The sequence below is a fragment of the Lontra canadensis genome, unplaced genomic scaffold (genome assembly GCF_010015895.1).
Source record: "Lontra canadensis isolate GAN:19392208 unplaced genomic scaffold, GSC_riverotter_1.0 scaffold58, whole genome shotgun sequence".
In the NCBI taxonomy this organism is placed as follows: Eukaryota; Metazoa; Chordata; class Mammalia; order Carnivora; family Mustelidae; genus Lontra; species Lontra canadensis.
The window spans coordinates 9133939-9159064 of record NW_022631052.1 but is presented as its reverse complement, the minus strand read 5'-3'; the positions used below and the strand labels follow the sequence as shown (position 1 = coordinate 9159064).

At 50.7% G+C, this 25126-nt stretch overlaps 1 protein-coding gene across 1 annotated transcript in view; it reads right to left on the bottom strand.

Annotated features, from left to right (window-relative positions):
* Positions 1 to 1728: 1728 nt before the first annotated feature.
* Positions 1729 to 25126, bottom strand: part of TMEM120B (transmembrane protein 120B) — a 41333-nt gene continuing 17935 nt past the window's right edge. Inside the window, exons 2-12 of the mRNA XM_032876347.1 lie at positions 24294 to 24412; positions 23329 to 23445; positions 19178 to 19237; positions 18418 to 18513; positions 12997 to 13086; positions 7035 to 7100; positions 6340 to 6401; positions 4921 to 5013; positions 2824 to 2888; positions 2389 to 2457; positions 1729 to 1880 (exon numbers count right to left, since the gene is read on the bottom strand). Of these exons, the coding sequence (XP_032732238.1) occupies positions 1767 to 1880; positions 2389 to 2457; positions 2824 to 2888; positions 4921 to 5013; positions 6340 to 6401; positions 7035 to 7100; positions 12997 to 13086; positions 18418 to 18513; positions 19178 to 19237; positions 23329 to 23445; positions 24294 to 24412 (951 nt within the window). The 3' untranslated portion in view covers positions 1729 to 1766. The remainder of the gene's footprint in view (positions 1881 to 2388; positions 2458 to 2823; positions 2889 to 4920; positions 5014 to 6339; positions 6402 to 7034; positions 7101 to 12996; positions 13087 to 18417; positions 18514 to 19177; positions 19238 to 23328; positions 23446 to 24293; positions 24413 to 25126) is intronic.

Below are 25126 nucleotides of genomic sequence, written 5' to 3'. Positions count from 1 at the left end.
TCCTGCCTCAGCCCCCACTAAGCCTGAGCCTCTGAAGTCAGTTGCTGGAGAGAGAAAGAGACTCCTGTATCCCATCCCATCCCACCGCACCCCACACTGGTTCCCCAAGGCCTCATGGACAAGTGATGGTATAGGGTGGCGGTTAGCAAACCATACTCCGTGGACCCAATCTGGCAGCTGTGTGTTTTTGTAAATAAAGTTTTGTTGGGATTCAGCCACACCCATTTATTTAGGTATTGGAGGCTTTGGCCCTACAGCTACTGCTGAGGGAAATGGGGACTGGTTATCTGGCCCTTTACAGAAGACGCTTGCCGACTCCTAGTCTCAGGAAAACCCAGGTGCCTCAGGGCCAGACGGAAGACCCAAAGGAGTGAGAGAGGGCAGGTATGAAAGGGAGTGGTGGGTGTGTGGCACCAGAAAGCAAGCACCCCATCCTAAGCAGGAAGCTAGCTGGGCCTGAGCTGGGCTGGCCCAGAGCTTTCCATTTTTCTAAGGAAAGTAGAAATCTGGGTTTTTTATGCAGACTCTTACTGGGGTGGAAGGGAAATTTCTTAAAAATGTAACAGTTCAAAAAGCACAAACTCCTCTGGGGGCCCAAGCAGGACGGAGGATGCCGGCTGTGAACTCCGCTCAGAGGACCCGTAGGGAGGTAGTTAAGGGGAGCTGAGACCCGTGTGTGGGAGAGAGGGCTGCAGCTCGTGGGGGAGCGGGGGCAGAACATTCCCCCAAGCCTGCCGGCTTCTTCACCCTCGCCTCAAATACAGAATCGGACACAAGGTGCCCAGCGGGCTTGTCCTGGCCTCCCAAGTGCCACCTGGAAGGGAGCCTGCTCAGACTCTCTCCACCGCATTCCAGAACCTGAGGGGAAGGTGGGGAGGGTGGGTGAACTTCACGATGGCCTGAGTCTCAACCAACGCCGAAGTGCGGGTTCCGCTCTGAGAACTCGCTGCAAGGATTCCGGGAAGTGGGCTGAGGGGTGGAGGTCAGGAAGCCAAACTCAAGTGTCAAAAAAAAAAAAAAAAAAAAGAAAAAGAAAAAAAGCCCTCCAACCGCCCACGGGATGCCGAGGCTGGGGCGCCCTCTGGTGGTCACAGCGAACCCTCCCGCCTCCGGCCCACGCGGGTGGGGGCGTGGGGCCAAGCCCTGGGGGAGGGAGGGCAGCTGTCCCCGGGGGGCCGGCAGCCTGGGAACCGCAAAGAGCACAAGGCACAGACAGACAGTGGTTCTCTGAGAACTTAAATACCCCCACCGCAGAGCAGGGGCGGCCAGGAGGGCTTACAGCAGAAGCGGTGGGCCCCGGGGCGGGAGGTTCCACAGGACGCCCCGGGCTTTCCTTCCACTCACTGGGGATCAGTAAGGAGCCGGTCGGCACCCCAGCGAGGCACATCCAGACCCCAACCTGAGGGGCTCCCTGAGGCTTCCGGCCACCCCACCCCAGGAAGCCTGACCGAGGCTCAACCGTAGCCAAGAGGGCAGCGAGGGAAGACTGCGGGTTCTGGGGCAGTCGGGAGGAGGCCGTCGTGAATATGTCATAAATAGGGAGGCTGGGGCAGGCGAACATTGTAGGGACAGGCAGGGCTCACGTTCCTCTTGTCCGCCAGGGACTGGGACCTTGGCCCTCTTCCCCGCCATGAGCTGGCCCCCGGGCTGGCTGCTGTCCACAGACACCGTGAGGAGAACTGGGCAGCAAGGGGGCTGGCTGGAACCCCCTGCAGTCTTGAACCCCCAGTGGGGGTGGGGCTGGAGGGGCGCACAGGTCCCTTGGCTCACAGCTTCTTCCCCTTGTTTCTGTTCTTCTGAAGTTTCGCGTGCACGACTTTGAGTGTGGTCAGGAAATTGCCCAGGAAGAGGACGAGGAACGTGAGCGCCAACACGAACACCTGGGCAGGGGCATGCAGGGTGACAGGGGAAGGGGTGGCAGCGGGAGGAGAGGAAAGGAAGAAAAGGTTGAGTCAGCTCTGGTCAGCTCGCTGCTGAGACGCCCCTCTGGCCAATCCCCCCAGCCCCCCGCCCCGTAACCTTGCAACCCGCTTAGCACAAGCCACTGGCAAAGTGCAGAGCTCCCACAGCGGAAAGCAGAGATCTGGGCTAACTGTGGGAAGGTGTCTCCTCTGGCACCCCCACAGCATTCAGTAGGGTTCTCAGACACTTGGGGGTCCCTGGCTTCCCGAATTCCCTCCCACAGTCTCCCAGGCCCCAGTGGCAGGGAGCTCTGGACACAGGGCCAGGGAGCGAAGGGGTGGCTGAGGAATTCTCTCCAAGCTAGCCCGAGCTTCCCCAGGACCCCCCCACCCTCACCCCACAGCCACAGGCACATGCACACGCCTCTGCGTGCGCGCGCGCACACACACACACACACACACACACACACACACCCCGACCCCATACCTGCCATTCTCTGCATTCCTCGTGGCTGGAGAGCTCAAACAACGTGACGGCATTGTAGAGCTGCCAGAACTGGAAAGAGGGGAGGCAGGCAACACTTATCCCCGACGGATTCCCCCAGACACCCATGTGGGGAAGCCCTGGGAGTGGACCAGTTCTCCCAGCTTCTGGTATCAACTGTCCTATGACAGAGAGCCCCCCCAAAATGAAACTGGAGCACCTCGGCCAGAGCAGCCTAAAAATCTGGGGCTCAGCATGCTGGTGCTGAGAGCCACTTCTGGCTCCTGCTTGCGGCCCAGGACCCGGGGGATATCTCTGCCCCAGGACTCTGTGGGGCCAGCTCAGGGATTGCTGGTGAATGCGGGAGACACCTGAGGACCTTTTGTTCCCAGGGGTCAGCCCAGAACAGGGGATACCCACAAATTCCGGGGGACTCACATGGCCACAGAACAGGAAAGGCAGGAGGAAGGTGAGGCCCCGCCACATCCAAGACTGGAATCCTTCTGTGGAGACGAAGGAGGAAGTGAAGGGCCGGTGTGAGGGGGTTCATTTGCCCCCACAGCCCCACCAAGCGCCTACTGCCTAGCCATGCCAGTCCCCCGAGATTAGCCACATGGGGCGGGGAGGCAGCCCTCACCTATCATCAGTGTGTGAGCACTCAAGTATGCAAATCACCCAGAGACCCTGCACAACACCCGTCACGGGGCCTGACTGCTCTCACGCCTCAAGTCATCACGAACTCATAGGGCTTGACAATACTTACAGAAAGCTGACGGGCCAGGCACTGGTTTTTGATAATGTCTATGATCTGCACAGGGTTTTGCATTTTATAATGGACTTCTGCACGTATCATTTCAAGTGAGTCTTGACAAAGTCAGGCCTACTCTGCAGAGTAGTTCGGTAGAAATGACCATCTCAAAAGATTTGAGAATTTTATTAGTTTCCTGTGAAAGTTAAGACTTCTCCAAGTTAAGAGTTAAGAAACTCTTTTTTTTTTTTTAAAGATTTTATTTATTTATTTGTCAGAGAGAGAGGAGCGAGAGCGAGCACAGGCAGACAGAGTAGCAGGCAGAGGCAGAGGGAGAAGCAGGCTCCCTGCCAAGCAAGGAGCCCGATGTGGGACTCGATTCCAGGACGGTAGGATCATGACCTGAGCTGAAGGCCCCTGCTCAACCAACTGAGCCACCCAGGCGTCCCAAGAGTTAAGAAACTCTTAAGAAAGTTAAGAGTTCTCCAAGCTCTTCTGACTGGGCACTTGACCCGTGAGTTAAAGAAGTTGAGCACAGGGGTGCTGGGGTGGCTCAGTAGATTAAGTGACTGACTCTTGATTTCAGCTCAGGTCATGACCTTAAGGTCCTGAGATCAAGCCCCATGTCAGGCTCCAAGCTGGGCATACAGCCTGCTTAAGATTTTCTCTCTCTCCCTCTGACCCTCCCCATTGCGTTCTCTTGCTCTCTTTCTCTTAAAAAAAAAAAAAAAAATATATATATATATATATATATATATATACACACACACACACACATATATTTACATATATATGTATATTATATATAAAAGTTAAGCACATATTCCCAATGTATCTCTCTACATATTTATATGTAGCCATATTATTTTTTTTAATTATTTTTTTTTTATTCATTGGACAGACAGAGATCACAAGTAGGCAGAGAAGCAGGCAGAGAGAGAGGGGGAAGAAGGGTCCCCGCTGAGCAGAGAGCCCAATGCAGGGAGCCCGATGTGGGGCTCGATCCCAGGACCCTGAGATCATGACCTGAGCTGAAGGCGGAGGCTTAGCCCACTGAGCCACCCAGGTGCCCCGATACATAGCCATATTATTTTTTAAGTAGGCTCCATGCCCAGCAGAGAGCCCAACTCATGACCCTGAGATCAAGACCTGAGCTGAGATCAAGAATCAGATGCTTAACAGACTGAGCCACCCGTGCCCATATATGTAGGCATATTACACAAATTATACGTGCACAACATAATGCATATATAATTACACGTATTACAAAGCACAGAACAAAAAATAGGCCTTTAAAAAGGATAAGACATGGGGTGCCTGGGTGGCTCAGTTGGTTAGGCAACTGCCTTTGGATCAGGTCATGATCCCAGGGTCCTGGGATAGAACCCCGTCCTGTGTCAGGCTCCTTACTTAGCAGGGAGCCTGCTTCTCCCTCTCCCTCTGCCTGCTGCTCGGCCTGCTTGTGCTCTCTCTCTCTGCCAAATAAATAAATAAAAATTTTTTAAATAAATAAATAAATAAATAAATAAATAGGATAAGGCAGAAGTCAGCATGGAGGCCTGGCACACAGCTGGCCAGAAGCTTGTTGGCTGAAACAGAATCCACAATGAATTATGAAAAGCAACTCAGGTAGAGGCCGGCAGCCCAGGCTTTGTGTGGTAGGTGCTGTTATGTTCTTACTGGCTCATGCTCCCAGGGCGGTGAGTAGCAGTGAGGTCCTGGGGAGCAGGGAGGGGCCGGTAGTTGTCCCCACCCTCCATCCCCTCCCCAGGCTGGGGGCTACTCACCCACTGTGAGGTCCAGATGATTCCTCTCCCCCAGGGCACGCAGCCTGTAGAGGCAGCCTCTCTGGTAATAATATTGCAGGAACTGGACACAGCCTATAGGGGGAGCACAGCGCCCGGCTCAGGGCCCAGAGGACTGGATGCCACCACAGCATACACACATGCACACCCAAGGGTCTTCACAGCCCAGAGGGCGCCTTCTCTCACCCCAACACACACGCACGCGTGCACACACACACACACACACACTTACTTCAGCCTGAACCTACTTTATCCCTTCTCCAGAATACAACGAGAGCAGGTTATCTGAAGACCCAACTAAGTGCCCATGAGATTAGAAACTTCTAGAGCAGATGCTTGCTGGAATGGTGGCACCATGCCAGGAGCTGTGTGTAATGCCAAGATGGCAAAAGACATTTTCATACAATGGGATACTTAGTCATTACCAAAAATGAGGTAGAATTCTGTGTCCTGACATAGAAAAATACCCTTTATTATTGTTAAAAAAAAAAATAAACAGGTTATAAGCAAAGCTCTGTGTACAAAGGGACCCCATATTTATAGACAACATAATGCAGTACATATGCATATATAAATCAAACTGAAAGGACATAGATCAGACGAGATCGGGCGCGTTCAGGGTGGTATGGCCGTAGACGACATAGATCAATTAACAAGTGATCACTCCTAAGGGTGAGATTATACACAATTTTCATTCTTGCCTTTACAGATTTGAATTTGTTGGCAGGGTTTTATTTAAAAATTAATTGTATTTTTTGAGTCAGTAATATGTACACAATAAAATTCAAAGGGAACAAACAAGTACTTGGTAAAAAACAAAACTCTCTTTCTGTCCCTATCCCCCACTATCCAGCTCCCCCTTCTCAGAGGGGACCCTTAGGACCGGTTTACTGTATACAAAATCCAGAGCTAATCTTTTTTTTTTTTTTTAAGATTTTATTTTTAAGCAACCTCTATACCCAATGTGAGGCTTGAACTTACACCCCTAAGATCAAGAGACATTTACTCTACTGACTAAGTCAGCCAGGAGCCCCAATCTAGAGCTATTCTTAAATGAGAAAAAGAACATATACTTTATTTCCATTTTGAGGTAGTGTCCCCAACACCACTCAGATCCCGAAAGTCACCATTGGTCCCCAGCTGTGACACAGGGAAGAAAAGGCAGCAGTGGGGGTTCCTGAAGGTGGGGATAACCAGGCTGTCCCTCCCCCAGGACTGGGTGGTGATCTGGGGGCAGAGAGCTCTTTGCTGGATTTCTGGGACTGTCCCCTGCCCCAAGCTCCCTTCAACACTAGACACACCTCTCACAAGGGAAGAGGGATGACAGGGGCCTCCATGAGAGAAAGACCTGGAAACTGGAAACCGTACCCCCTCCCCTGAATCCAGGCAAGAGGCACTCACTCTGAAAAATGGAAAACGCTAAAAACTGATTACGAAACTTCTGATAAATCAGTCCGTTGGGCCTGCAGAGAAGTGGGGAAAAGCAAAGGTGAGGTGTGCTGTGAAATCAGACATTCATCCCTGCCCCTCTCCGTTCCAGCCAAGAGAGAAGAAAAGCTTTTAATTAAAAAAAAAAAAATTATTTAAGTAATCTCTACATCTAATGTGGGGTTTGAACTCATGACCCAAAGATCAAGAGTCACATGGTCCAACAACTGAACCAGCCAGGTGCCCTCACAAGAAAAGCTTTTAAAATTAAAGGGAGGTCCCTGATTTCTGTCCTTCTTTAGCACCAGTGTCCCTGGGGCTGGACCCAATTACTTTTGTCATTGCTTTAATCCTGTTCTAGAAGCAGGAGGGCCAGTGTCATCATTCTGAAGCCTAAGTTCTCACTGATCTCCACTCTCTCCGTCTGTCTCCTTTGGAGCCTCATCCCTCTAATTCTTTCTGTCCATTGCTCCCTGTCACCTCTGTCCCAGCAGGCAGGCCAATGCGACATCCCCAGAAACCTCCCAGCTGGCTTGGGGGATCCCTGTGGCCCGGTTATAAGCTCACGCTTTCCTTCTTGGCCTAAAAGTCAGCCTATGCCAGGAGTCTCAAAGGTGTCCATCGCCCACCACCAGCTCCCCATTCACGGGCTCCCATGAGACACTCACCAGGTCAGCATCACTCCAGAGAGGAACGTGGACACGTAGTGGTGAGACACCCACCAGCCTTTAATTCTTGGAGATAAGAGAAGGAAAGGGGGTTCAGGTGGGGAGGGAAACACAGGTGGCTCTTGCTTCCCAGACTATGAGTGCATGGGCTATTCTGCAGCCCCCAGTCATGACACAGGCCCTAGCCATGATTTTTCCCTTTCCTTTGTCCTCCAGAGATGCACGATCACACGTAAACCACCCACAGATTGGTCAAGAGGCCCAAAGAAGCACTCGGGCCTCCAGGGGCTTCCAGCTACCCTAAAAGCACATCCCTCACCGCACCCCAACTTCAAGCCCTGTCTCCTGTCCTCTCCTTGAACCTGCCAAGCCCATTACCATCTCAGGGCCTGTTATGGGCAGAACTGTGTGCCCCCCAAATTCCTATGTTGTAGTCCTAACCCCCTTAGGGCTAGTACCTTAGAATTTGGCTGTATTTGGAGATAAGAACTTTAAAGAAGAGGTAAGGTTAAATGAGGTCCTAAGGGTGGGCCCTCACCCAACAGGGCTGGTGTCTGTGCAGGGGGGAGACACCAGGGGTGGGTACGCTCACAGAGAAATGGCTCCCCAAAGACACGGTGGCATCTGCAGGCCAAGGAGAGGCCTCAGGAGAAACCACTGGGGCTGGCACCTTGATTTTGGACTTCCAGGCTCCAGAATTGTGAGAAAATAGATTTCTGTCATTTCAGCCGCCCAGCCTGTGGTCATTTGTCACAGCAGCCCACACAGACCAACAGGGCCTTTGGACTGCTATTCTCTCTGCTCTGAGAACTTGGCCTGCCTGGTTCCTGGTCCAAATTCAAGTTTGGACCAACTGTCACCTCCTCCGAAAGGCCTTCTCTGGCTACCTTATCTAAAACAGCCAGGAAGCCCCACTCTGGATCACACTGCCCGGTTTTATTTTCTTCATGGGGCTTACCACTATCTGAAATTATTCATTTCTTTCCCTCGGCTTGTTCTCTGACCCCTCTTCCCCGCTCACATGTAAACATCAGGAGAGCTGGGGTCTTATCCATGTTCTTCATCGGTGTATCTGTGACACCTGGCTCCGAGCAGGTGCTCAGTGTGTTGAATTAACACAGCATATGTGCACACACACATACACACTCACGCTCTCCCGGAGCTATAGCTACCTGTTATCCCACACAGACACAGAGAAATGCCAGACTGCCCACACAGCATCTCAGCATCCCAGACGCACTTTCTCCCCGGGAGCTCACACCCTGGGCTCATCCACTCCCCTATCGGCAGCAGGCCCTTACCCAGCCCTGGACTTCATGTGTCCAGTCCAGAAGCTGTGGGAACCCTGGTTTCAGAACCCGGTACTCCCCCAACTGAGAGATCTCATTCCACAGCAGGGGTGGGAGCCTCGTTGTCACCCCGTCCTCCATGTCAATGTCCCAGCCTAGGCTGAAAGCTGGACCCTCAAACCCTTGCCCTTCAAAGTCCTTGAGTCTGTCTCTGGCCTCTGCTGGCCTCCTCCAGCCCCTGTCTCGGAGCTCAATGAATACAATGTGGCAATGGTTTGCTTTGCCAAATACAGCCTGGGAGCAGCGGGGCTCCTGCCTCCCAAGAACTGGGCGGTACAAACTGGGCGCCTCAAACCCTCACCAGGGCTTGATTCCAAGCTTTAAAATTTCAGCCAGTCTTATTGGGTGAAAATTGGTATGTTGTTGAGGCGTGGCGTTCACGAGCCCCTCAGCCATCTGCACACTCCAGGGTGCTGAGCTGATTTTGTGCACGTTTATGCAACCGTATTACTGTCACTTAATTCAAATGTCATACAATTCCCCCATTTAAATAACACACGTCAACGGTTTTTAGTACATTCACACAGTTGTACAACCATGAGCACTCTCAAATTTTAGGACATTTTTATCACCCCAAAAGAAACCTGGACCCATTAGTGGTCACTCTTTGGGCCTGTTCTGCCATGGAAATACAGCCTGCACGGCCTATGGGCATTGTAATGAGCAGACAGCAGACAACCCATTAAGAGTGGCACACACAGCTACGGTGTAGGAATAGCACGGCCTGCTATCTGGGAATTGTGCCCGAGCATACCATGGCTCTCCTTTAGGGACACCTTAGCCACGTGGGCACCACTCATAGGCACCAGCAGCCACAGACTGTTTCTGGCTTGGAGCTTCGGGCCACGTGGCAGGTGGGGGAATGGCTTCCACACTGAGGATCCCTCCCTCCTGGCCGCCCCTACACGGCTTTATCCCAGGAAAGGCCCCTCTAATAGCCGGTTGGAAGCAGGCTCCCATGCGCTGGCTGGCCAGAAAAGCTAACATGATCCCTGATTCATTATTTATTCTGGCCCAGAACTAACTGCAGAGGACATCTGCTGTTTTGCCTCTCCGTCAATCACCCCACCCCCACTCCACCCCCTACGTTCTGGTCGCACGCCAGGCCTTTCTTTGGGTGAACCACCTCACTCAGTCTGGGTGGCTGAGGGGGAGCGGGAGTGATATAACTGGGCACGTGACTCAGAGCCAGCCAACCAGGGCTCTGCATCCCCTCCCCCAGCCACACTGATTGGCTCAGGAATGAGCATGTGACCTCATCCGAGCCAATCAAAAATCTTGTGTCAAAATTACAACTCACCCTGCAAAGGAAAGAGCTCTTTCCTGTGAGATTGTCAGTCTGGCGGGATGGTGGTCTGGGCTGCCAGAAGCCAGTGCTTCCAAGTGGGGGCAAGAGATCAGGGTGGAGGACGGTTAGCACTGTGTGAGCCCTTTGCACCTCCTTGAACCATTGATATACAGGTACACTTTAGAGATACTGTGGCTTCCCTTTCAGGGAATAAAGCAAATGTCACGATAAAGCGAGTCGAATGAAGTTTCTGGTTTTCCAGTGCCTCTCAAAGTTACATTTACACTATACAGTAGTCTAGTAAGTGTGAAATAGCAGGTCTAGAAGAACAATGTACATACCTTAATTTAAAAAAAAAACAGTGCTAAAAAATGCTAACCATCATCTGGGCTTTCAGCAAATTGTAATCACTGATTTCAGATCATCATAACAAATATAATAATAATGAAGAAGTTTGAAATACTGCAAGAATTATCAAAATGTGACAGAGACACAAAATGAGCAAATGCTGTTGGGAAAATGGCGCCAACAGACCTGCTGTACACGAGGTTGTCACAAACACTTAATTTGTAACACACACACACACACACACACACACAAATACCTACATAGTGCAATTAGACAGGTATGCCTATATATGTTCTCCTTTCATATTTACTCCTATCAGGCTGTTTCCCTCATTTGCAGGATTTCCAAGGGAACGTGATTTGCTTATTGCATTGAGCTAATGAGCTACAGCTTCCAGTCCTTCCAGAAGATAAAGCACCAAGCCCACCCCACCCATTCCAGACCCCAGCCCCCATCACATCCAAACCCCTGCCCCAGGACAAAGCAGGCACACAGGCCCAGAGGAACAGCACAATTACAACTTCAGATGTAGGCTGAAGTGTTAGGCACATGAGGCCTGGCTTTGGAGCTTCATTTCTACCCCACCTCCAGGGCCATGTCCTCCTCCTCACTTTCCTGGTGTGCCCCACACTTGCAGGGACCTCCACTCAGTCCTGTTCCCTTCCCTCTAGTAATCACACCACACACTGCCCCCCACACACAGCTCGTCCCACTAGATAAAGAGCTGACCAGAGTAACTCTTAATAAAGTAAGTAAGCTTTAGTAACTCTTACTAAAGTAAGAGTAACTCTTACTAAAGTGTTAGTGATTGTTAGAGATGTGGCATGCCTCTGAAGACTCAATACGAATCCATCAGAAGGATGAAACTGTAAGACTGGCAGCAAGCCCATGGGAACAGTAGAGAATTTATGACAAGGAGGCCTTGCCATTTGCCCTGGCCCTCTCTCCCCACTACCTGCCACCCTGGCTCCCCTCCAACGACACCCAAAAGCAGAAAGATACTATTCAGTAAAATTAAGGAAGACTATGAATGTTATTTCCTTGGTAAGATTTTCTACTTCAGTGTTTCCCAAAGCATGGGGTGCGTACCACCAAGTTTTAGATGACACTCAAGCATAACTGTAGGTGATACTGAACCAGGTGGCGAGAGGTCATCTGTTCAGTTCTTTGGTCTCCCGATTAAGTCAAGGAGTCTCTTTAATGCCTCTCAAGGCCCACTAATCTCCCTTTTTATACACAAGTACATACACGGAGAGACAGCAGGCCTCAGGCTCAGAACCTCCTGGAAGCGAGAATAATTGACTTCAATACGTTATACAAGGAAAACAAAAGATTTTTATACTACTTCCTCTTTCCTGCAACTGATGCTGGCGTTCCACGTACAGTGATGAAATAAAATTTCCTTTTAAAATAAACTAGTATTTACTTAAGTTAGAAAAAAAAAGGGAGGTTGATTTAGAATGTTGAAAATTATCATCCGGGTGATACACAGAAAAGGCAAAAATGGCGAGGATAGGTCACGAATAAGTGCTGTTTGAGAAACACTGATCTTTTCTAACGGGCTACATGCTACGGGGCTGCATACCTAAAAAATCGCTGGGCCCCTGGTCCTTACCTCTGGGCTCTACCTTCAGGTTAAGGCCCGGCAGGGCAGGGATCTGCCATAAGAGACCACTGGGCAGAAAAGTGAAAAGGTGGCAAATTATTTAGGGGTTTGCAGACACCCCCAATCTTAAATACACAGTTCATGACGTTCCTTACTAGCGCCCAAGAGGGGGAAGCAGGGAGGGGCTGGGAGGTTGTTACCTTCCGTTTCAGGGAAAAACAGAGACAAGCATGGTACACAGAGAAGAAACGGGTTACCCCAGAAAGGAAATCAGATGTATGGAAAATGGGTCCCATAGGTGGCAAATCATGGGTCTTAATTGGGCCCCAAGACTCTCAGCTCAGAGACAGGTGGGGTAGGAAGGAGAGTGACAAAAGAGCAGGGCTCCTCGTATTTGCAGCCCCTCAGAGGTGGGGACCCCTCCAACTGTGCCTCCATTCACCCAGTAATGCTGAGGCACATGTCCCCATGGGGCTGTGAAATAGCCCAGGGAGGGGACTTCAGTTGCCCAGAGCCACAGAGCCACTCAGCAACTGCCGTGGGACTAGAACTCAGGAATCCTCATTCCCAGCTTGGCTGTCTTCCTCCTTAGCACTGCCTGGGTAACAAGGCAGGTTTGAACCAAGACCCTCTCTACCTGTCCTCCATCCTTTCCATCTCCCTGTGGGGGACCACCTTCACCACCATGAATCCATTCATCCTTCTAATGACACTATCCCAATTTTCCTCTGGGAACCCACCCACTGTCCCCTTGACACTCAGCTCCTAGGCTTCTGATGGTGGCCTGCAGGGGCGGGCACGAGGCTCAAGCCTGACCAATCAGAGCCGTGCATTCTCTGACCACAGTGATTGGTTCAGAGACAGGCACAGGATTCAGCAGGTGCCAATGGGACCCAGTGAGACTCTTGGAAAACAGCAAGGTGCCCTATTTTGCTGGGAACGTTAGAAATAAAAGATGTGGGCCCAGAGCTCTGGGATGCCTTTGCATGGAGCCTGAGAATAAAGATAGCATCACAGAAGGCAGAAGTGAGGGATGTAGAGAAAGTGGATCCTGACACCATTGTTTAAACACCTGGATTAAGCCTGACCTGAAGTCAGTCCCAGCAGACCTGTTCCTTGAGAGGAGAAAACCAATTTTCTGTTGTGTTAAACCTCTCTGAGTTAGAGTTCTTGGTAAGCAGGAGACCACGGAAGGTGGCCCCGCAGCAGCAGACATGGTTTTCCTCCACCCTGGGGCAGTCAGGGACACCCTGCCCCTCCCCAGAGAAAGGGAATATGGGCTAAGGGTGCCAGCTCTCACATGCATCCCTTCCATGACAGACCTCCCTTTGGATCCCCCAATGCCCCCCGCAAAGCCGGGCCCCCAATTACCTTGAGCCATTGCTGATGAGAATACTTTCTCGAATTGTCAGGGTGCAGTAATACCACACCAGCAGGAAGTTAAAAACTTCGTCCGTCACCCTGGTGGAAAGAAATAGCCCCGGGGAGGAGCGCAGGCATAAGAACCAGGGATGGCTCTTACCACCCCCCGCCCCCCCCCCCCGCCCCAGGGCAACAGTACAGCAAACCAGGCTGCCTCTGGGAACAAACCCCCCGACCCCATCCTGCAGAAGACAGAGTAAGCGTGGCTGCCACCTAGCCTGCCTGTCCCCCTCCTCACCTTTCTGCCAGAATCCTGCTTGCTTTTAAGGCTCTAGCTGAGGTTTTGTCCCCTTCCCTGAGCACTGGGACACCCTTGTTCCCTTCTACGTTCTTACTGTCTGATGTAAAATTTTTGGTCAAGGGCAACAGGAGGACTTCAAGCAGAAAACTGAGTGTCTTAAACTGTCTACAGTGTAAGTGTAATTTACAAACGTCAATTCCCTTCCTTCCCCTTAAAAGATCTATAAGCTTTGTTGCACTTACAAAAGAATTCTTTTTTTTTTTTTTTAAGATTTTATTTATTTGGCAGAGAGAGACACTGCGAGAGAGGGAACGCAAGCAGGGGGAATGGGAGAGGGAGACGCAGGCTGCCCGCTGAGCAGGGAGCCCGATGCGGGGCTCAATCCCAGGACCCTGGGATCATGACCCGAGCCAAAGGCAGACTCTTAACGACTGAGCCACCCCAGTGCCCACAAAAAAATTCTTATGGCCCGAATGGTCTGTAAGATGAATTAAGAACCCCTGCCTCCTCTGCAGTCCTCGTGGCCCAGAGTCGGGCAGAGAGGCCGGAGCTGGTGCTGTGCCCTGGTCAGAGCGGAGAGCTGGCAGAGACATGGCATGTGACCTCACCAGAGACCTCCCCCCACCACCGCCCTGGCCTCAGCTTTGCTGTGAGATTCGCGGACTGACCCCCTGAGTATGGCTCGGTGAAGGGTCCCGGGGCAGAGCCTATGACACACGGCCCCTCAGAACCTCCCCTACCACTGACTCTAATGGAGACTCTAGCTTCCAACCCAAAGGGAAGCACCTCTGTCCTTTCCAGTGCCAGACAAATCCTTTCACGACTGTGGGGGGGGGGGCGGTATCCACCTGTACCGGGGAGGGAGAAACTCCCCATGTCCTCCATTTCCATATCCGAACTGGGACAACTACAATAACCCTGGGAGGGAAATGGAAAAGTATGACTCAAACAGTAAGAGCCGAAGTTGGAAGGTTGGCTTTTAAGCGATGTCACCCTGTTCTGTGGTCACAGATGACAGACTTTCTACCCCAAGCCCTCCTGAGCCATTGCCTGCGGAGGGCCGGGAACCATCACCCTGGGAGGGCCAGAAACGGACTCTGGAAGCTCAGGACCCAAGTTCAAATCCCAGGGGCAAGTCGGTGATTCTCCCGTGCGATCACTCCTGCACTGAAGCAGGGAGAATGAGAGCAGCTCCCGTGTAGGCTGGAGTTTAACCCAGGAAGCATGGGGAACGGGGCCTGGGGCATAGGAAGGGCTCCCTGCATTCTCTATTGTAACTTTGGGAAGGATCACAGAGTACCCGAAGCCTGAGAAATGAGTCTCAGATGTTGAGTTCTGAAGAAATCAAAAGCCTACTTGACTTGAATGGGGTGTTGGGGTGGGGAGGGCCTCCCGAGGGCAGAGGGTCACTCAGACACCGACACCAACTTCCGAGCTCCCCTTCAGGCAGGAGGCAGGCCCAATAGTGAGTCGTGAGTCGTGGTTACCAGGATGTTTCTCCCTGGGCCTTTCTTACACCTTCTCCGTAAAGAGGGGAATTAAAAGTAAGGTTTTATGGCCCCAGCACTTCAGGGAAATGCTTGAGGTGCCGGCCCCAGCCTTCTCAGCCAGAGTGTATGAGCTCCCTGTTGCAGCTATAACAAAAGACTTAGTGGCTGAAAGCAGCACACATTTAATCTCTTACAGTTCTGGAGGTCGGAGGTCTGAAATGGGGAGGGCTGGGTTCCTTCCGGAGGCTCTCGGGGAGAGTGCCCTTGCTAACCTGTGCTGGCTTCTAGACACTCCTGCATTCCTTGTTTTGTGGCATCACGTTTCCTTCTCCGACTCTGACCCTCAAACCTCCCTCTTATAAGGATCCCTGGACTTACTGAATAATCCAGGATAATCTCTTCTCAAGTTCCTTCACTTAATCTATCTGCAGAGATGTTGTGCCAAGCAAGGTCACACGCACCTCTTCGGGACCACGAGTCGGGCCACGCCAGGCCAGTTCTAATTACCGGGAACTTGCAACGCCACAGGCATTTCACGTGGACGATCTCTCTGAATCCTCGTCCAACCCTACAGGATGGCTTCCTGTGGCAGATGCACTTAACCACATCTGTGCCCGTCGACAGAGCTCCCGACAGCCAACCCTGCCATTCCTGGCACGCCTGGCTTTCTCAGGCCCCCGCTGCTGTGAGAGGCAGGTTGGGGCCAGGGGGAACTGATGCCCTCTGGAAACGGTCTTCAAGTCCCCTAACCAACAGCAGCTGGAAGATAAACACCCTTGCTCCCTCGCCCCTCAAGTGGGTAACTAAGGCATGTTCCATGCTGTCCCCCAGTTCTCCAGATGCCTACAGGGGAGCCCCTCCTGTCTCACTTCCCATTCCCCTACCAATGTTTCCTGGGATCACCTCTGAAAGAAACTACTGGCACTCAAATGCTTGTCTTGGGGTTGCCTCTGGGGGAACACACAACAAGACAGGCCAACTTCCCATTTTATAGATGAGGACACTGAGGCCCAGAGAGAGGAAGCAAGCTGCCCCGGAGTGAGATCCAAAACCAAGCCCCAACTAACCTGAGCTTAACTCCAACCACCTTTTCCCTGCAGCTTTAAAACCAAATCCTGAGAGAGAACAGTACTAAGTAGATCCAGCCTCTAAGCCTGAAGGCAGAAGAAAGAGGCATCGCACTCTCCAGCAGCCTCACCAAAGCCTCCCAAGGACCAGACAGCACAGGCAGATGTCTTCTGGCCACGGGAAAGACAGGAAGCAAATGGAGAGAGAGCAAGGGCTCTACTCAAGGTCACACAATCTGTGAGTGGCAGACCTGGACCTAGAACCCACCGTAGAAGGGCCTTTCTGTGGGGCCCCCAGCAAGGAAACCATCCCAAGGGGGCAAGAGTAAGGAAAGAGAATCCTGCTCCTTGGAGGCACTGGATATTAAGCGGCGGTCTCTTCCAGCCTGCCCAGCCTTAGCGCAAAATGCTGGCAGCGATCACAACGTGCCTTATGTGCCAGGCACTACTGTAAACACTGCAAATAGGGACGCCTGGGTGGCTCCGTGGGTTAAGCCTCTGCCTTCGGCTCAGGTCATGATCCCAGAGTCCTGGGATCGAGCCCCACATCGGGCTCTCTGCCCAGCAGGGAGCCTGCTTCCCACCCCCCTCTGCCTACTTAGGAACTCTCTCTCTCTGTCAAATAAATAAATAAAATCTAAAAAAATAAAAAATAAAGACTGCAAATAGAACCTATCCGGTCCTCTCAGCCATCCTCAGCTACCAAGTAGCTCCCGTTACCCTCATTTTGTGTGTGAAGAAACCCAGGTGGGGAGAGGTTACGTCATTTGCCCAAGGTCAAACAGACTTCCCTGAAGGCAGAACAGAGAGGAGCTGCCTGTCCAGCCCCCTTCCCCCGTCCTATTTTTAACCCACGGAAGGTATACTAGTGTTGCCTCAAAATTCATGTCCACCCAGGACCTCAGAATATGACATTTGGAAACAGTGTCTTTGCAAATTTAATTAGTTAAGACAAGGTCATAACAGGTTAGGGTAGGCCCTGAATCCAAAGACTGGTGTCCTCCCGAGAAGGCCATGAGACAAAGACAGGGACACACAGGGAAGGGGGCTACGTGACAAGATTGAGGCACAGGAGGCTGAGAGTGGCAAGAAGCAGCTTTAAGCCGAGGAAGGCCAAGGAAGCCGGCAGCCCTCAGGCTGGAAGAGGCAAGACGGGACCTTCCCCTACAGCCTTCAGAGCGAGCATGGTCCCACCAACACCTTGATTTCAGACTTCTGGCCTCTAGCACTGTGTGAGAATAGATTTCTGTTGTCCCAAGCCTACCAGTTTGTGGTGCTTTGTTATACGAGCCCCGGGAAATGAATACAGAAAGGGATGGGGAGAAACCGAGACAGCCAGGCCCTCGCTGAACTTTAAAACCAACCACAGGTTTGCCCTTTGAGGGCCCCAGATGTGCCAGCGCCAGGGAATCTGGCTGCACATCGAGAACGTCTCTCTCTTCCAGAGGGGCATGTGAGCGGGCAGTGCTGATGTGTGCAGCCTTTAGCCTCTGGGGAAACAGGCCAGCCCGAGGCAGCAGGCAGGCATGGGCCCAGGACCTAAAAGAGCCTTTGTCTGGACATTCAAGTGGCCAGACCAGAAACCGGACTCCCAGCCAAGCCCTTGCCAGCAAATAAGCCCGACACAAGGGCCAGATGCCCAAGCTGTACTCAGCTGCCTCCCCTCAAGGCACAAAACCCAGGGCTCGGGGAGGAATGAAACCCCATGAGGCACTGGCCTTCAGCCTCTCAGAGCCACGTGGCTTCTTCCTGCTCCAGAAGCAGCGGCTGGCGCTCTCTCTCCCCAGCACCGCTGGTGCCCGGCAGAGCCCTCCGCACGCAGTGCTAACAAAGCCTGGTGTCACCCCCGTTTTACAGATGGGGAGACTGAGGCTCCCGGAGGGAACCTGCTCATGGTAACAGCCAGTCAGTCCCAAAGCCAGGATTCAAACCCAGGCAGGCTTTTTTTCTTTTTTCTCTTTTCTTCCTTCCCTTCCTTTTTTCTTGCTTTCTCTTTTTATAACTGATACATAATTCACATACCATAAAATTCACCCTCTCAAAGTGCCTAATTCATTACTTTTTAGTATATTCACAGAGCTATACATTCATTGTCTCTATCTAATTCTGGAACATTCTCTTCACTCCAAAAGAAACCCCTTCCTCATCAACAGCACCCACCCCCACCCCCACCCAGCTCCTGACCACTAATCTGCTTTCTGCCTCTATCGATTCACCTGTTCTGGATATTTCATAAAAGTGTAATCAGACAATATGTGACTGGCTTCTTTCTCCAAACATAACATTGTCAGACCCATGTTGTAGCATGTGTCACTACTGTATTCCTACTCGTTACCGGAATAATATTCCATTGTGTGGATGTGCCACTAGGCTCTTTCCTAACTCCTGGTTATAAGGTCTCTCCAGTAGTGGTTCAGTAGGTATTTGTTGGACGGATGTCGAGTAGACAGGACTGCTGTTCTGCATAAGAAAAGGCTCTTCTCTACCTACAATCACCCAAACACTGCAGATGCAGGAGAGACCCCCCACCAGCCCCCACCAAACCTACACACACCACCATGTTTCCTGTTACCTGTAGTGAAGGACAAATCGACAGGCCACAGCCCCTAGGAGCAGGATGATGGTCAGGTAGAGCTTGAACTTCTCATACTCATCCTTGTAAGCAAATCTGCAATGACAGACACCCCCAGGAAAGGTCATGTAACTATTACTATAGTTACAGTAATATAACTATATCCCGTCTGGGGACACAATCCTCGGCACCATCAGATCCTCTGCCTACCACCAGCCACTGCCCACAAGAACCTCGTGATCCCACTAAAGGAAAGCGCTGGCCTTGAATGAACGGTGATGGTCAATGAGAGAAAGAAGACCGATGGGCAAAGCTTCCCACGTCCCTGGGCTCCTGGGGTAGGTCTCTGGGCTGGTGATGGGGATGGGCAGGGGGTGGAGAAGAGCTCCTCCCTAATCAGCTACGGCAGCAGAAACGCCACAGCTCGACCACCCCTGGGACTGACTGATTTCAGGTGGACAACACTGCCTGCTTCCCAGGAGAACCGTGTGTGATGAGGGGTGGAACGGAGCAGGGACTGTTTCTCATGGGAGAGTGGCAGTTCTGCTCACCCAACGTACTGAGTACATGAAAAGAAGGAAGGAACACTCCCAAGGTGGTCTCCTCACTGAGCAGGAGAGTGTCAGAAAGACCAAGGGCCACAGCCCATACTATAAATTTTTTTTATTTACACAAAAATTCTAGCTAGTTCATTTCTTCTAAGTTGAAAGGGCAAAATTCCTGGATTCCCTAAAGTCAGGCGGGGGTCAGAGATACTTACTTGGCCTGGTTGCTGAGAAGGGTCACATTTACATTGCCAAGGACGAGATTTAAGTAGAGCCTGGAAGGAAAGGACTAGTGAGGGCTGACTCATTTCTTACCAGCCCTAGGAATGGGCCCCAACCAAAAACATTCAAACAATAAGCATGCCTTGAGCATCGATGTTAGAAAATAGCGTGCTAAACTCAGCAGTAAAATTCTCACATGGAGAATAAAGACTAACTAGAGAATGAGACAACTGTGACACATGCAGTCATGACTAAACCATTTCCCCCCATCTTAGCTGGCTTAGAGACCATATTTCCCAGGCTCCCATGCAGCTCGTGTGACCATGTGACTGAGTTCCAGCCAATGAGGTGATGGCATGTGTACAATCTCTACAAATCTCTAGGTCAATTTAAAAAGGGTTCTTTTTTTTTTTTTTTTAAGATTTTGTTTATTTATTTGGCAGACAGAGATCACAAGTAGGCAGAGAGGCAGGCAGAGAGAGGGGAAGGGAAGCAGGCTCCCCACAGAGCAGAGAGCCCGATGTGGGGCTCAATCCCAGGACCCTGAGATCATGACCTGAGCGAAAGGCAGAGGCTTTAACCCACTGAGCCACCCAGACGCCCCAGAAAGGGTTCTTTTTTAAAACTGAGGTATAACCTTCAGTATATTTATAGGTATACCTATAGTATATTTTATGCCTGGCTTCTTCCCTCAATACTATGTCTGTGAGGTTCACCCACATTGTCTGTGTACAGTGTTCCCCTGAGTGGACACCCCACAACTTATTTATTCATTCTACTACTGATACACACTTATGTTGTCTTCAGTTTTTGGCTAATAGAAATACGCTGCTGTGAACAGCTTTCTTTCTTTTTTCTTTTTTTTCCTAACTGAGATGTAATTCACATACCATAATATGATCCTTTAAAAAAAAAAAAAGTTTTATTTATTTATTTATTTAAGTGATCTCTACACCCCTCATGGGATTCGAACTAACAACCCTAAGGATCGAAAGTTGCACCCTCTTCCAACTAAGCCCACCAGGCATCCCTGTAACATCACCCTTTTCAAGCACACAACTTCATGGTTTCCAGTATATTCACAACATTGTATAGCAACATCACCATTACTTAATTCTATACCTTTTTTTTTTTAAAGATTTTATTTATTTATTTTACAGACAGAGATCACAAGTAGGCAAAGAGGCAGGCAGAGAGAGACAGAGAAGCAGGCTCCCTGCCGAGCAGAGAGCCCGATTCGGGACTTGATCCCAGGACCCTGGGATCACGACCTGAGCCGAAGGCAGAGGCTTTAACCCACTGAGCCACCCAGGCTCTAGACCATTCTAGACCATTTTCGTCATCCCGAAAGAAAGCCCATACCCATCAGCAGTCACTCCCTTTCCACCCTCCCACAGCACCTGGCAACCACTATCTATTGCACATGTATGGATTTGCCTATTCTGGACATTTCACTTAAAAAAAGACTCTTGCAACATGGGACCTTTTGTGTCTGGATTCTTTGCTGTTGACCTTCTTATATATGTCTACTGGAGGCCAGAAGCACTCATTTCCATTGGCTATGCAGATAGGAGTGGAATTTCCAGATTATAGAATAAGTGTGTTTTTGGCTTCCCCAGGAAACAGCAAACTTTTTTTTCTAAAAGGTATCCGCTTGCCCTCCGCTCCCTGGAGATGTGACGGTGAGAGCCAGCTTTGGCCGCGTAGGTGAGGACAATTCCCTGAAGGGTGGTGAACCAGCGAGCTGGAGATGGACGCACCCTGAGTCCCTAGATGACCCCATGAGCCCACCACTCTTGGTCCCCTCAGCTCTGGACTGCTGTGTATGAAAAGAGAAACCTCCCCCTTGTTTGAGCCCCCGTATCACTGGGCTTTTGTTACGATAGCCCGTACTCTAACGGCACTAATAAAGATGCAAGTAAAGGGGCGCCTGGGTGGCTCAGTGGTTAAAGCCTCTGCCTTCGGCTCAGGTCATGATCCCAGGGTTCTGGGATCGAGCCCCACATCGGGCTCTCTGCTCGGTGGGGAGCCTGCTTCCTCCTCTCTCTCTGCTTGCCTCTGCCTACTTCTGATCTCTGTGTCAAATAAATAAATAAAATCTTAAAAAAAAAAAAGATGCAAGTAAAGAGTTACAAAATCTCAGGGGAGGAAGGGTTTAATTCTACAGAGGGAGGAGGGGTCTTTGGAAAGGCTTCACCAAGTTGGTAACATTTGAACTGGGCTTTGAAGGCTGAGTAGAAGGCTGAGAGGAGAAAAGCAAACAGAAAAGTCTTCTTTCTAGCTCTGAATAAATTCTAGGGGCATTTCTGGTCTGATGTAACTGGAACAGAGATATAAAAAGAACATCAGTTTTTTTCCCCCCTGCCTAGAGATACAGTCCCTACTTCCTGAAAGAGCAGTGCCATTTCCCTTCGGAGAATCTCTTTTCCCCTCCAGGTCCCGGGGTAAAGCATATGACCCAGCCTTAGCCAACCAAAGCACTGCATCCTCCTGATTGGGTCCATGATGGTCATGTGACACAACGGTCTCAGGCCAATGAGACTCAGTCCTGGGACTTTTCCCAGAACTACAAAGAAACAAAGAGGCTTTCTCTGCTGGAATTGCTAAGCTGGCAGAATGCAAACCCAGAGCGCCTGGGGCCAGCTTGTAGAGAAAGTCTCCCTAAGAGCAAGACACACATGGCAAAGGGAATAAAAGGAAAGCTCATGGAGAGACAGAGCCTAACAGTATCATTTGAGCAGCAGGATCCAGCCAGACCTGCAGCCACATCCGCACCTTGAGGTTACATAAGCCAGTAAATTGCCCATTTTTTTTGTAAGCACTCTGAGTTGGGCTTTCTGTCATTTGTAATCCAAAGATTTCCAACTGTTGCAAAATACGCAGAGGACTGAAGAGGCTGGAGCTGGGAAAGCGGACCTGGGCTGCTCTGTAAAAAAGGGTCATGGGGTTTCATTCTATGGAAAATTATCACCACCCAACTCAGGGAGTTCTTCTTGTGGCAAAAGAGGAGAAGCCAAGAGGAATGGCTTCAAGTGTAAAAGAGCTAGTAAGCCTCCTGACCAGGGGCTCTGATTCAGCCCTTAGGCAAAACTGGGAGAAAGGGCCACAGGGAAGTGATGGGAGTGCACTTAGCAGCCCACCTCGGGTTTTGATACAACACTGTCCGATCTCACTCTGGAACAGGTGGCAGTCATGTCACCTGAAATGGACTTCTCCAAAGGAGGAAGAGTGTTCACATCCAAACCTGGGCTGAGCCGCCTGAGCAGAACATCCCCCTGCCCCCAATGTCTTTGAACCTTGTAGAATTTGGATACCTGGGTCTGACTCACCAAGCTGTAGACAATTCAAGACAATTCATACAGCAGGCACTCAATACATGTTTGTTCTCAAAGGAAAAAAAAGAAAAAAGAGAGAGAGAGAGAGAAAGCAACAAACACACTCTTAAGTGCAGAGAACTGATGGTTACCAGAGGGGAGGGGGCGCAGGAGGGGTGAACTAGGCGATGGGGATGATGGAGTGCCCTTGTTGAGATGAGCACTGGGTGACGTATGGAAGTCCTGAATCACTCTGTTGTACACCTGAAACTAACACGATACTGTTTGTTAACTATCCTGGAATTTAAAATAAAAATAAAATCAGTGGGGGCGCCTGGCTCAGTGGGTTAAGCCTCTGCCTTTGGCTCAGGTCATGATCTCTGGGATCAAGCCCCAAATTGGGCTCTCTGCTCAGCAGGAGCCTGCTTCCCCCTCTCTCTCTGCCTGCTTCTCTGTGATCTCCGTCTGTCAAATAAATAAATAAGATCTTTAAAAAAATTAAAAAATTAAAAAAAATAAAATAAAAATAAAATAAAATAAATGTTTGTTCTTTGGGAGAAAACATCTTTCCTCTTCACCTCAGGTGACACCAGGCATGCAGCAGGTGCCGGAAACCAGATCTTGTATGTGGTTCCTCACAAAAGGCCTCCTGAGATCCCCTCCTGTTCCATGGAGGAATGTATGAGGAAGCCTCCTTCTCTTTCCTACCCTTGCTCCCCTCCTTTCCCCTCAACCTCAAGCCCTAGCAGGGAGATGGGAGTCACAAGACCAGGTATGCTAGGCCTGGGCATCTGCCCGCAGCAGGGGTCCAATAAGCTCCCGGCTCCTACCCATTCTTCTTGGGCAGGTAGGCCTCCATGTCGAAGAAGACGTTCTGCCGCTCCTTGATGTTGGCACTCATCTGCTGAATGAGCTCTGCCTCCTCCCGGCTGGCATGCTTCCTGTACCTGCTCGGTCAGAGATGTGGGCACAGGGAGAGCAGGGGTGTTACTCAGACTGGAGGAAGAATGTGGGAGTTCTGGGCACTGCCCTCCCATCTTTCTATCTCGATGCTTCTTACAACCTCAATCAGTCTCCTTGCCTGCCTGGGGATCACAGCACCCATTGGACTCCTTCACCTGTGGGGGAATGAAAGCACTTTCCAAACCATGAAGACATGAGGACTGGGAGGTGAACACATGATCGAGGCCTCAAGAACTGAACTGTCATGAGCGTAAGTATTTCCCCCTGGGAATCCCAGACCTCCTACCACCCAGACCAAAGACCTACAGCAACTTTCCTCCGGGAAACTACCTCTCATCCTCTTTCCCCCTCCATATGGTTCCAATAAGGCTCTTCCGTCCCCCAGGTCCATGAACTGAGCACATGACTCAGTACTGCCTAACCAGAGTCTCAGTGATTGGTTCACAGATGAACACGTGACCAATTCCAGACAATTAGGATCACACACAGAACTTTTGCTGAAAAACAAGTTATTCTCCTGGGGTAACCCAACCAAGAGGAAGGAAGGCTGGAGGACTTATATCTGGAAGATATAAGTTGGGCACTGCTGGCGGCCATCTCAGTGACCGTAAGGGGGCAGTCAGCCTGAGTGTGAAGCCAATCTAGAGGAAGGCAGAATTCAGAAAGGGGGGGAAAAACAAACAGATTCCTAAAAACATCTTTTGACCCCAGGATCCAGTGATGTCTGAAGCTACTCCTGGTTTTTTTTCCATTAAAATTTCCATTCTCTGCTTCAGCCAGCTTTGAGCTGGGTTTCTGTCCCTTAAAACCGAAGGAGCTCAGCCTCGCCTACCTCTGGAGTGTGTGCTTCAAGTCCTTCAGGCGCGTCTTCTGCTTGTTGATGGAGCCGCTACACAAAGTCTGGAGCGAGGTCAGCTCCTCCAGCTTCTGCTTGTAGATCCTGTGGGTTTCCTGGGGGATGGAGGGGCCCGAGCAGGGTGTACGGGAGAGTGTGAGTGGGTGGTTTTGCACAGCCGGACATGACTGTGGAAGTCGGTTTGAGAGCTAAGATGATACAACTACTACGATCAGAGAGGTGGCTTAGACAACTAGGACGGGAATTGGAGAATGCAGCACAGCACAGCACAGCACTTCTGTAAGGAACTCACGGATTTTTCCTACCCAGGTTCCATCCTTCCTAATAGGAACAGCAGCCAACTATGCCTCTGAGAGGCAACCTCTTGTCAACCACTACTTGGTCCAGGTGGTTTGAGTGGAGTCAAGAGTCTCCGCGTCAACAGCAGTCATGTGATCTGGATCACTGGCCTGGCCAATCAGTATCCTCCAATGCCCTAGCCACTGATTGGTTCAGAGGCAGTAGACACATGGCTCAAGCTGGGCCAATGAGAGTCAGCCCTGGGACTCTGATTTAGAAGTATTGGTTTAGAAATGCCCTCCTCCTTCTGGGTTTGCTAATCTGGGAGAAGGAACACCCGGGGCTGCTGAGCCAATGAAGCCAAACAGGAAAACAGAATTGCAATGCAGTATGGGACAGAATTCTCACCATCAACTGAGCCCTTAGATCTAACCAGGTCTGAATGTAATGCTCTTGGTGATATGATGCATAGACTCCTTTTCACTTAAGTCAGTCTGAGTTGGGTTTCTGATCCTGGCAATGAAGAGAGC